Source organism: Dermochelys coriacea, chromosome 3 (genome assembly GCF_009764565.3).
Source record: "Dermochelys coriacea isolate rDerCor1 chromosome 3, rDerCor1.pri.v4, whole genome shotgun sequence".
In the NCBI taxonomy this organism is placed as follows: domain Eukaryota; kingdom Metazoa; phylum Chordata; order Testudines; family Dermochelyidae; genus Dermochelys; species Dermochelys coriacea.
The window spans coordinates 166,523,897-166,537,388 of record NC_050070.1 but is presented as its reverse complement, the minus strand read 5'-3'; the positions used below and the strand labels follow the sequence as shown (position 1 = coordinate 166,537,388).

Genomic DNA, 13,492 nt, shown 5'->3' with positions numbered 1-13,492 from the left:
TAACGCAAGAAAACATCATTTAACAAAAACGGTGAATTTAGTTCAATGTATCCAGTCTCTTAATTCTTTATCTACACTGAGTACTCCCATAAACAATTATTCAGTGTGTAAACCAGCCTCTTCTCAAGTTGATCAACCTAGATACTCTCTCCAATGTCATACCAGCGTGAAGTGTGAGAATGAGGCATGCAGCACTTGCAACCATCTCAAGAAAATAACCAATTTCTTTTCTACTTCTGTAAATCAGGGTATAGCAAATCTTGTGTAACAGGAATAATGTTCACGGCATTGGAATACACTAAATAAACGACTCTTGCAGTTGCTGCATATCTCCACGTCACTTTGGTATTTAATCAGCCACAAAAGCAGTTTATTGCTCAGTATACTCTGCTGCCATGAACATTATCAATTCAGCAGATATTAAAGAATATCATTCAGGTGTCACAGAAATTGGTGGTTTAAAAATTATCAGCAACGTTACACTTTTTTCTGCAGAAATGAAAGCAAGCTGAATGGTATTTGGAGACATCAGGCTGTTCTGATTAAAATTAATATAAAAAAGACCACATACAGCATCAGAAGCCTTTATGCTGAGACAGTGGATGCTGTGCTGACATTTTTCCTCCTGGTAGAGTGAGGGCTTACGTCTGAGAAAATAAGCTGTATATTCCAATGAGTACTCTTGCTACAGCGCTTTGAATTCTTCACATCACAAAATCATTTATATTGATTTTATGACTAAATAAAGGAATGGAAATATGTTTCTCTTCATAATAAATTCTCTTTTTTTCCAGTTTAAGTAAATATTTGCGCTCATGGTTTAGGGATTGGTTGCACTGACAACTGAAAGCCACTATTGATTCACATCCCTGGTTGGTGAAAGAGCCTCTCAATATAACCTTTCCCAGAGTGCCCTTCCACAATACCTTCAGCTCTATCCTGGAAGGACAGCTCTCTCTAGGGCAAGAGGTAATTAAAGTCTCACGCTGGTTCACTCCTGAAGAGATTGTTTATTTTTCACTCTTCACGTAAGAGTTGCCACTGTAGGCATTTAATAAGACAAGTCTTGTACAGCACAAACATGTTTTGAGCGCTAAGCAGGTCCTGTATTCATGAAGGTTTTGACTCAGTTTACTGAGCCACCTCACTGAGACTAACAATAATTTAAAGTCAATTATATTGGTAAATTTAAATAATTTACCAATATAAAGTCATCTGAGCCAGATTCATCCTACCTCTTTTCAGAATAAATTTCAATCACTCAGGGACAAGTCCTGAAGCAACCTCCATGCCTATGCACCTGGCAGTGAAAGTGGTTTGAGGATATCTAAGGGGGACAGAGGTCAACTTCATGCCAAAGTGCAGGTGCAGAAAGGGGAAGCTAGAGGATCAGCTACTCTTATGTTTTTCCTCTTCCTTCTCCCTCCACATAGAAATGATGTGGCCTCAGTGCTGCAGTAATGGCCATGGAGAGGCTTCAGAACCTCACCACTCTTACATGAAAGTTCTATAGAATTTAACAGGCAGAGCTGCTTCTGGTGTGCTGGCCCCACTGGGGTGGGAAAGGACAGAACTACATCTCTGCCTCCTCCTGCCCACGCACATTCAAGCAATTTGCTTCTCTAAAGGGGAGCAAAGAGCAAGAAGTCCTTGGGTATCTCAGACAGCAATCCCATGGTAACTTTGGACGTTTGACTTTTGACAACTGAATGCTTATAAACTGTATAGATTCAGTACACCTCTAACCAATTACAGAAATGTGTTAAAATGCTAAATGCTAGCAGAAATGAGTAGCTATTAAATGTAGTCTTTTATTTCAATTGTTGCAGGATTTGGCCTTAAATTAGATAGCTGGCTAGTAATGAATCTACTGTTCTTTGTGTAAGCAACATTAGCTGTGTCCAATCTCTCTTGAATTATTTACTGCAGTATGCTCTTCAAGTATCTAATTATACCATTTTGCTTCATTTCTTTTGGCAATATTGTGATAAATCCTTTCTGTCCTTAAGAGGTTTGACTGTACTCTTGGAGAGCAGAAGAAAGGTAATGTTTCAACTAAGAAATACACTCAGTATGAATTAGCAGATTTTGAATTACTCCGTCCTGTTGTATGTGGAAAACTTTTGTTGTTTTATCTTAACTATTCCACTTGCCTAAATTCAACAGAATTTAATTTAATTTAATTTAAGGACGACCAGGTTCAGAAGAATTCACCACATTGTTGGTATAGTGTAATAGTTACATTACTCCCTGATGGATTAAGAGAGATATTTCACACACATGTATTTGAAAAGATATACACAAAGAAGTTTCATCTTTCTCAATTAAATTTTACCTTTGATTAATTATTTTTCATAGTTAGACCTACTACATTTGAGATAATGACTTAAAGTCAGGGATAGGGAACAGCAAAACTGGGATCTAATAGTAAACAAACCCCACCTCAGCACTTTTCACTGAAATGGAAGATTCAATAGGTCCACAAGTAGAAAAAAGAAAGCTTGAGACTGCTATTGCAGCAATTGGCACAAAATATGTCCAGCTCATACAGAAGGCTGTACAAAATAAACCTTAAAAGGCTGAGAAAGTTAATGAGAGACTATGGAAACAAGAAGGTAAAAATACGTAACTGAACTGTCTCATCAGACAGCAAAATCTGGTAAAGTATTCTTATATTGAAACTGAATTATTACGGAATGAAATGCAGGATTGTACTATAAAACTTGGTCTCAAAAGAGAGAATTGATCTAACTGTTTTTTTAAGAATGGTGGATCCCTGATATTTGGATTTGAAACAGAGGAAGATCCAAATACTAATGAATGTGTATCCTAGCTCCCAAGGAAAAATCAAGTACAGGATCAAGAATAATTTGATAATGTTTTTTAAAATTAGGATTGAGTATATTAACATCTAACGGAAAAGAAATTCCATATGTAAAAGGAGTAAAACTTTATGACCTTGGATACAGCATCAAAGGCAAGCAATGACCTCTTTTACTGTTATAAAGACTAAAGTCAATGTGACTGTTCATTAGGCAAGTGCTTAAATAACTTGCTGAACTAGGGCCATTGTCTATACTGTGTATTTTACTCCATATTATTGGTTCTGTTCCTGGCAAATCCATGAAAGGATGGTTTGTTATGGTTTGTGTTGGTCATTAAGATGTGTCTAAAAAAAAGTACAGAGTTGCCTCTGAAATCATCTGAAAGTGTGTTGCTCAAATTCCCAACAGACAGTCTGGCAATACGTTACAGTTACTAGTGGTCAATCGTTATTAATTCTTATGATAACTACTGTATTCAGATGCTGAACTTTTTTGATATTAAGGTGGATGGTAACATGTAATTCCATAGACATTCAAATATAATTTAGAGAGCTCATGTTTTATTGTTTAAAAGAGGGTAACTCATATCAAAGTTTGATATTGTGGATGAATAATGAAAAAATTAGCACTTAAAATTCATATCCTCAAACTATTTATGCTGCCTGGGTAACTCCACTTTATATTTACCTTTTGAAACAAAATACATTTTAAACAAAAATAATAGTTCTAACAGATGAACTTCAGTCTTATGCAAATGTCCTTTGTTTTGTGCTCTAGTGAGCAAGCTACTGTACCAATACTTTTGGCATTAGTACAAGACTGAATCCATGGAAGCATGTGTGTATTTACACAAAGAGGCTTCTAAGCTACAAAAATCCCTCTTGTTTGGTTACACTAATTTCCCTTGAATGAAGTTTGTATGCAAGCCAAAACAATGGTAGTTATCCTGTCCTCTAGAGCTCATTCCCAACTGAACAATGTGAATAATTGAAAACTTCCTAGCTAGTCCTGTAAGGCTACTCTTTCCTAAGTCAGAGGACTCATACCGTTATTTTTACTTCCTTAGCCTTTTACGTCCTTTTCCTTAGAAAAAGGACCTTTAATAATGTTATAAAAAGTTTAAATATTTATAACTTGTGACTTTATTAGTATTTTAATGAAGTCTTCAGATGGGGTTTTTTTTGTAATTAATTTTCTGGTCTATTTTAGTCTGATGAGGGGATGAAAACTAAATATCCCATTGTGATATTCCAAATATTTCAAGTGTATAAGAAAAATGAAAGTGTCAACATAATATGGGGATGCAGACTTCAAGGAAAACTGAAGCCAAATCAAAGATAGTTTTGACCCAAAGGTCAGATGCTAATATTTATCTACCCCCGACATCAATAAAATCTGTTAACTCAGCCAGCAGTTGTCTCTGTCAAATACACATTCTTACAGGGAAAATATGAAAAATTGTGAGACAAAACAAATTAAACCTACCTTAACCAAATCTGGTCCCAACACCTCCACATCAGGTGGGTGAACACCAGCAGGCCTTGATGGTCTGGTGGTAACTTCTGCCCAAGCGCTGCTGTTGGTGCCTCCATTAAGGGTGCTCACCAGTATTCTGTACTCAAACTTCTTCCAAGGGCTAAGAGCGGCACTCTGGTCAACATAGCTCATTGAATGATTACGAGGCAGAGTCATGAGAGTGGACACTTGTTCTGTTCCTTTAACCCTCCTTTCTATTGTAAAGTTTTCCACCAAACCATTTGTGTGAACAGGGGGTTGCCATGATATAAGCACAGATGTTGGCGTGTCTGAATACAGCTTTGGAGCAGGGATATCTTCAGGTGCATCTGGGAGAGTCTGTATAGCTGCAGCCTTGGGTGAAAGGGTGCATCCTTTAGAAGTGCAGCCTTCTACTTGAAACTGATAGACAGTATAAGGATGCAAATGATGTATGGTGCAATTAGACTGGGTTCCTGGCACTGTAGCATGCAGTTGCCCATTTTGGTAAATGTTGTAATGAATGATGTTGCCATTTGGCTTTGATGGATGCTGCCAGATGATGACTGTTTCCCTAGATTTAACATTCAAAACCAGTGGTGGGTCTATAGGACCAGGCTCTGTAATTAAAAAAAAAAGGGGGGGGAGACACAATTTTGGGGCTCTTTTGTTTTGTTTTTTTTAACCTAAGGCAGACCTAGCAATTATTAACTACTTAAGGGAAACTACAAGGCTCAAAGGACAAAAGAGGTTCAGATTAACTGAATATTCTATTCCCCTTAAGAATGTAGGCCCACCTATTTAAAGGACTCTGCTGAATGTATATGGATCCCTTTTCAATGACAAGTTGCTTATTAAATACAACAAAACCTATCTCTCAGTGATATTACACTGAATACTGTTATCCTGGAGAGAAAATGTAAGACTATGTAAGTTTAGAACCATAGTTCTAGCTTTTGCTGATATTTTTCTAGAGCACCAGCTACTAATTACAACGTATAACAGTCATAACAAAGCTGCATATTTTACAGCTCAGTAAACCTCTTCGGCAACTCTCATTATACGTTCAATATTTTAGTTCATTCTGTTTATAATTCTAATCCATTTTTTGCAATTTATCTACTCTCTGTTAATATTATAGGTGATTTTTTACTGTGACTGTGACAGAAGCTGCCGATTTAGCTCTTTCACCTACTGATAAATAAACAATGCACAGATCTGACCTTTAGGTTAACAGGTTTTATGCTTGCTCCACTCAGCACTCTAACTGATTCAATTATCATAAAGGTTCAGGAGCCTCCATGAATACTGAAAAAGACCGACCATATGCCTGCATAGGTGTTGTGGAACAGCAAATACTCTGCAGCCCTCCAGAGAAATTCCTTAATTGTAAATAATTTCACCATGCGACACAATCAAGTCACCTTGAATGCAAAACCCTCAGCCTGTGGAGGCAAAGTGTTATTTAAGCTTTACTGGGCTGCGTTAAATTCTGCAATTTGAAGGGCTGTTAAGTTTTTCAATTGAAATTTCATTTAAAATGCAGGTGCTTTTTATTATATTGAGGCTTTACTGCTCTCTAGGTACAAGCAAGAACATGGTGCAATAACACAAATCTGGCTCAATCACTGATCAGTAACAGCTGTAATTCCAGAACATTTAGCATTCTTATAAACCACATCCTGAAAACTATAAATTGCTACAGCAGATCAAGATAATGCTATATCCCTCTATTCTGCCCACAGCAATTTTGACATTTATGAGATTTTTCTGTGAACATTAGATTTTATTGAAAAATCTTATAAAAAGATATACTTCGATTTCATAATTGTTTAAAATAGCTTTGCTTTTTGTGGGGTTGTTTTTTGTAAGTTTCAAATATCAAAAGGTTTAAAATTCAGCACTGACTATGTATGACTGTTACTTGCTTTACTGTTTAGCATATACAGAATTCCATATACAATAATCTGTAATACAGCCATTTACTTTCCGGTGATGCGCAAATGCAATCCCAATCATTAGGAAAAACCTGTTTTATGGAGAAAAATGTTTTTGCTATGTACAGGCATTAAAATGACATCATTCTTGTTAATTTTTAAATGCAAACATATGAGAATAGGAACCCTAGAAAACAAAATAATTCTGGCACAAAGCATAGTCCTTTCTTTACGTTTGGAGAGTAGCCAAAGCAGCCAGAGGACCTGATTCTGCTCTCACATACATAGATGTAAATCAAGGTGACTCCGCTAAAGTCAATGGAATTACACTGGTACAAAATTTGTGTAAGAAAGCAGAACTGGGCTAGAAACATATGTCTCATTTTCAGATTTATAAAACAGGGGAAAGTGTTTTCCTTTCACTACATGTTGCATCACAAAGTAATTTCTATTTAATGTATTACAGATCACAGGCCAAATTCTGCTTAGTCACACTTGAATGGAGCACTCCAGATTTACATGAGTGTACTGTAAGATGAATTTGAACTCTTGCGTTCTTAATTAGAAAAAAAATCTGCCCCGAGGATCAACCAAATTCTGACCTTACTTACACTTGTGCAAATCCAGACAGTTTGTCATTTGGAACAAAGTTTGGCCCATTATTTAGAATTTATTATTTTTCAGAGTAAAGCAAATTTGTATTCCTTAAAAAGACAATTTTGCCCTGAAGGAAAAAAATCCTTTTGACATTTAAGATCTTGAAAATCACTTGTGAGGGATTGAAGTTTTTTAAAAAGTTGAAAGATATCATATTTTCCACTGAGTTGTATGCCAGCATTTTGTTTAACTATACCTCATATACAAGCTTTCACACTGTGAGCTTTTGCAGAGGAAAAAATAACAATCAGGTAGTTTGTTCTCTGTTGTGATAAGCCTTTTATTTCTACTGAATAAGTTGCTGGCATAATAGGTGAAACATTTGCGATAATTAGATAAACTTATGCTCCAAACCCCCCACAGAGTTTAGACATATTCCTTAAAGACAATCTGCTATAATGTATGGGAAGAGATGCTTATCTTCAATTTTTCTTTTTCTTTTTTTGAAACAAATACTTTTTTTTTTCGGTAGGTAACTCATCTACCCATACATTCCCTGCTGGCCTTTTAAAAAGAGAGACTTAAAACTTTCTCAATTCAGACAAGACATTTGAGAGATGCTTAATTGGCCCCACTGGATAAGGAAACGTTAAATCCTGGTCCCTAACACTCATGCAGTGTAGCTTCTTTTTAAATGACGAGCAAAATCATCTAATTCTATATACAAATCAACTAGCATGATACTGCTTGGTTGAAAGGGTCACCACAATTATGTAAAACATGAGCATTAACTATAATTGGGGTAGTTTGCTAATACAATAAAAAGCTCTGAACATGAGGAAAGTTATGCTCACAGCAGTAGCTATCACTTTCTAAAGTCAGAATTCATGGATGAAATGACATGAAAAAGATGGTTATAAAATTTTAATGGAATGATAAAAGGCAAAAGTCAGCCTCTCAGCTGAATTCTTAAAATCCCTATATATCACAATCAGCTCCTTAACTGTAAAATCAATGTGGAGTATAACATGTTGTCAATGTGGTTGTCACTGGAGGGAAGACTGCAAAGTATGACAGCTACACAGCTCAGCCTGCCAATGATAAAAATAAAATCATAAAGCTCTTTACTCAGATGTAATTGTTTATAAAACTAACTACTGAAAATGGGAACAGGGAGCATCTTTTTCCTTACGATATCTGATTCATATTTCAAGCCATTTCATTACAACATTAAAATTGGATGGTAGTTTCATTTTGGCAAATGAAATTATCTTTTATGGAAGGCTTTTTTGCTCATCTACTTCAAAAGTTCAGTCTCTACTTAAAATGAAGGCACAGAATTGTCATTAATCTTTTAAATCACCAGCCTAGAAACACATGTGTTTATATACTTACCTGTACAGATTTTAGGGGGCCTATTCACCCCACCCCTGTGTGTATATGGGTCAATACATTCATTAATGTTCTGGGAGATGTACTTAGGGTACTGCTCATTAAAGCTAATGAGAGTTGCATCCTTTGACTGGAAGCTCTCTACCTAAACAGAATAGACCCTCGTTCATCGTAAACCATCTATTTTTTCCCCCCGAGACCTCTTGGTGGTGAAATTATAAACATCAACAAAATGTGGTGTCAATTATAAACTGCAGAAACTATTGGCTCCATCCAGTGGCAATCCAAGTTCTACATACAAGTTCATACAAGGGGAGCATGATTCTGTTGTCACTTAGCTTCAGCCTTCCTCACTCATGACATTACCTCACCCCTTAACTATAATGTAATATGAAGTTGCATGCTCCTTTATACGGAGGAAGAGCCACAGTTATGGAATGGTAATACTTTTTGCCTGTGCTGATAGAAGAGAGATACCTTTACATTAGGACTTTTTCCACAACAACACTATAGCAGATTACTCAAAGGAAAACAAATAGATTTTTTTGTTAATCTTAACTATGGGTCATGTGAACACAGACATTTCAAATAATCGTATGAGGTAATAGCACTATATTGATAGGCACTATATAAATTAATAAAATAAATAGAAATAAAATGATTTTTCCTATTAAGGACAAACTGTCTAGTAGCAAGATCTATCATCCATACTTAGCCCCATAAAGTATGGCACAAGCAAAGGCACTGTAGTGGTCTCATGCTGAACAACTATTGTATAACATGTATGTTTTGCCTTTACCTCTTGTGAATGAGCATAGGACATAGGTATGAAATCAGGGGATGGCCTCTGAATCATTTGATCCGGAAAAAAAAAGGAAGGTTAGTTTGCCTGACAGAAACATTTTTGCGGAAGTGATGCCCAAAAGAAAGATGTACTTTAAAGGCAGTATAAAGAAGTTTATCCCATGGACTCAAAGAGCACATGAATGTCAACTCAATGTTAGATTGTTCCACTGTGCATGGGATCAAAGAACTTTGAAGAGATATAACCTTCAGAAAGAGGGAGAGGTGTGCATGAGGCAGCACTGCTATACTGTGAGAAAACTAGCTCTCGGATCTTTATGAAAAGTTGAGTAGAAGAAATGTTAAAATGTCTTTTGTTACCAGTAGAGGAGGGTTGTATTTTTCAATATGACCATGAACATCAGGTCATTAAATTGCTATGGTAAATCCAGTTGGAAGTGTTTCCTGTATTTGAAGAGGAAATTGATCAAATCCTGTGAGAAACCATCAAGATGTGGCCACTTAGGGTTCTATGCAGAGAGTTTCAGATATGGACAGCCTTTGGGAGACTCTTCAGTGAATGAGGTTCTGAGATAATGGTAAAATCCACACCTAACATACTGACATATGCCTTGGGAGCTATGGTCACCTGGCCAAAATGGAACTTAGAAGTGTTCCTGAAGCTTGGTTGTCGATCTTTCTAGTCATCTGGGATGTTTGAGGGAAGGGAGGAAAGACATAACCCTAGGCATCCGACCAGAGGAACAACAAGGCATCCACTCACCAGGCATGGATGCCAACTTGAAAAACAGATTTTGTTCGCTTTGTGTTGGACAAATCCACCCATGGAAGGAACCACCTCCAAGCAATCTGAAACACTTATGGGCTAGATGCCAAGAAATGGAAACTGAAACAGCAACAGCTGAGCTTGTCAGTGTGACTGCTGGTCTCAAGGTAGATGTACATGGTTTTGGTGGACAGATCCAGATGTTCCAAGTGCAACAGGATCTTGCTGTTTAGGCTTTTTGCTTTTCATTTCACCTTGATGGTTAAGATAAGTCCTCGTGGTTCTGGAGCCACTCTCCATGTGGATGGTTATAAACTGTGGAAGAATACATGGAAAGAGGCTGATCGCTTCACTTGCCACTGCTCACAGGTTCAAGCAGTTGATGCTCAGCTGCAACTCCTGGGGAGACCACTTGTCCTGAACCATATTTAGACCTATTTGAGCTCCCCACCCTGACAGGTTGGCATTTGTGGTTACTTGGGTTCCTGGCAGATCTGCCAGTTATTTGTCCTTGAATAGTTGATGGCTTAGGGGCGCTCCACCAACACAGGTATTGCAGCACTTCTGGGAAAAGGTGCAAGAGTTGGTCCATTTCCTGAGTTTATCTACAGTGACCAATCAAAAAATTGTGAAAGGGACAGAGGTAGAGCTTTGGGATCATTTCCATCTGAAGGAGAAGCACTCCTGTGCTGAAATCTGTTGAGTGCAGGAAAAATGATTGGTAAGAACTTGAATTTTGTTTGTGTTTTTCTCAGAAAATATCACTAAGGCCCAAGATGGTTTTGAAGAATTCTCCCCGATGTGACAGCACTGAGGGATTTAGGGAGAAATCCTGCAGATAAACTACTGTAAGAACCTAGGACATTCCAGTCTGGCAAACGTGAAGTGACGAGCTGTCCTTATAACTGCTGTGACAAAGTTCCTCCTCTGCCTTGGTGGGTCCTGCGTGTATTGATGGATTTGCTCGCCTCAGAGGTTCATGGCAAACCTCAGTTTGGCCACTTTCGTGGCTCAAATCTGCGGTTCACTCAGTTAGCCTCATCACTGGCCAGAATGGGGAAAAGGAAGAGGAACAATCCCTGCAGTCTCTGCTGATCCACTTAGTGGATCGGGGAAGAAGGCGACCTTCCCCTCTGATGGAACCCACAGTCCAGGTCAACTCCTCTGGTATCAAGTAGGGTGTTGTGGGGGCTGGGAGGGATGGGAGGAACCCGGGCCCACCCAGTACTCCAGGTTCCAGCCCAGGGCCCTGTGGATTGCAGCCGTCTACAGTGGCTCCTGTAACAGCTGCATGACAGTTACAACTCCCTGGGCTACTTCCCCGTGGCCTCCTCCCAACACCTTCTTTATTCTCACCACAGGACCTCCCTCCTGATGTCTGATAATGCTTGTACTTCTCAGTCTTCCAGTAGAACGCCTTCTCACTGTCTGCTTCTTGCGCCTCTTGTTCCCAGCTCCTCGCACGCACCATAAACTGAAGTGAACTCCTTTTTAAACCCAGGTGCCCTAATTAACCTGCCTGTCTTAATTGATTCTAGCAGCTTCTTGATTGGCTGCAGGTGTTCTAATCAGCCTGTTTGCCTTAATTGTTTCCAGAAAGTTCCTGATTGTTCTGGAACCTTCCCTGTTACCTTACCCAGGGAAAAGGGACCTACTTAACCTGGGGCTAATATATCTGCCTTCTATCACTGTCCTGTAGCCATCTGGCCTGACCCTGTCACACTGCTTCTTTGCCAACAGGTATTTGGATGGCCCTTTTCCTCAACATGGTTACAAAAATGGCTGTTACAATGGTAAACACCCATGGAGAGAATGAAATGCTGAAGAACATTGCCTGGAGTTGATATTGTTTGTTTCTGACTGCAAAGTGTTGAAATTTGTGATGACAGAGGTGTATTGGCACATGCAGGCCATGGGAGCACATACAATTTTCTGCATGTTCCAGATGCACTAAGGTCAGGAAGTTTTTTCTAAAGCACATGTGGAAATAGCAATTTTCCATTGTTTATAACTGGGTTAACTCTGGCTGGACGTTTCTTAGAGACAGCAAAAAGCATCTCTCTGATCTCAGGACTATCTCTCTGTTAAATTTTAGACCTTTGGGGCTGGTGTATTTTAGAGCAGCATTAAGGCTACATTAAATGTATGATGAGGTTGGGGACGGCATAAAACTGGCTTCAAGAGCTGTAACTAACTCCTTGGCAGCTCCCCCTCTCAGCCCATCCAGAATGTTCACTATGAAAGAAAAGCATTAAATAAGATGAATATCTTAATTCCATAAACTCGAGGAGGAGAGATTCCATTTTATTCTTAAATGCAGTGTATGACATTCTGATCTCAGTTACTCGGCATAAATTCAGAGTAATTCTATTGTTTTCAAAAGACTTAATCCATATTTACACCCAAATAACTGAAAGCAGAATTTAGCCAAGAAACTTCCTGAATTGTTTGTATTTGTCTGGCAGCAAATAGTCTGACATTATGCTCACGAAGATCACTGGAACAAACATCTTCTATTAGCACATGTTTAACAGGTTTTAAAATATTAATAAGAAATGTACATTATTGTTATTTGGCACTGGTAGGTTAGACTTGTAAAAATGCATGGAATCAGTTACTGGTGTCAGACTGATGTAAATAAAAAATATTTGAAATATCTATTAACATTCTCTTCAGCATCTACCTTTAGATTATAATATTTTTTCCCAGACAACAGATTTTTTATGGTGATGTTTACTGAATATCCTCTCATCTTTTCTGGTTTCTTGCTAGTCATGTGAAAACAGCTATTATAAGTAAAATATATATGGTCAAATCCTCAGCTGGTGTGAATTAGTGTAACTGTATTGACAAACAGAGTTACAGCTATTTACACTAGTTGATCAGGCCAATATACCTATATTTGTGATCTTTCTATGGATATTTTTGTGCTACAGAGGCATATATTTGTGGGGTAAAACTCAAATATGGACATGGGAACATTTCTGTATTTTACCAGGTTAAGAGATACTGGAAATTTCAACTGTCAAAATTGCACTTTAAAAAGTCAGAGGATATTGGTTAGAAAGACCAGGTATTAAGTGTAGCTCTGGCAAAAAGCTGTCAGTATAGGTAGCTTTACAAGCAACACGTTGAAGCCTTGACAGAAATACTACTTATGCCCATTGCCAATCATTCAATCTTTGTCAACTGAATTGAACATCCTTTCAGAGATGGCAGCCCTCCACAATGACACCAAAAATACACAATCCTCTGTCAACATTATAGAGGTGTAAGCTGTGTTGGTAAATTACAAACACAGAAATTGTTGGATACTGGAGATAATCAGCATGTATTCTTTATCAATGCAAATGGAGCAGGGCATGGGAATGAAATGCATGGTCACAGAGGGGATAGATTTTATAACTGCACTACAAAAATTGTAGTGCATCCGATTAAGTGAGCTGTAGCCCATGAAAGCTTATGCTCTAATAAATTTGTTAGTCTCTAAGGTGCCACAAGTACTCCTTACTCCTTTTCTTTTTGCGAATACAGACTAACACGGCTGCTACTCTGAAACCTACACAAATTGTGTTTTTCAAGATGAAAAACCAGATGTGGCAGCAACAGTTTAAGAAGCAAATGAATAGCAATTCTCAAAACATTAGAGCTGGGCAAATATTAATGGAAAGCTTTCC

The 13,492-nt window shown here is 37.9% G+C and overlaps 1 protein-coding gene across 1 annotated transcript in view; it reads right to left on the bottom strand.

The window, feature by feature from the left end:
• USH2A (usherin) overlaps positions 1-13,492 on the bottom strand; it is a 590,403-nt gene that overhangs the window by 180,102 nt on the left and 396,809 nt on the right. The window contains 1 exon segment of the mRNA XM_038396580.2: positions 4,311-4,939. Within this exon segment, the coding sequence (XP_038252508.1) occupies positions 4,311-4,939 (629 nt within the window).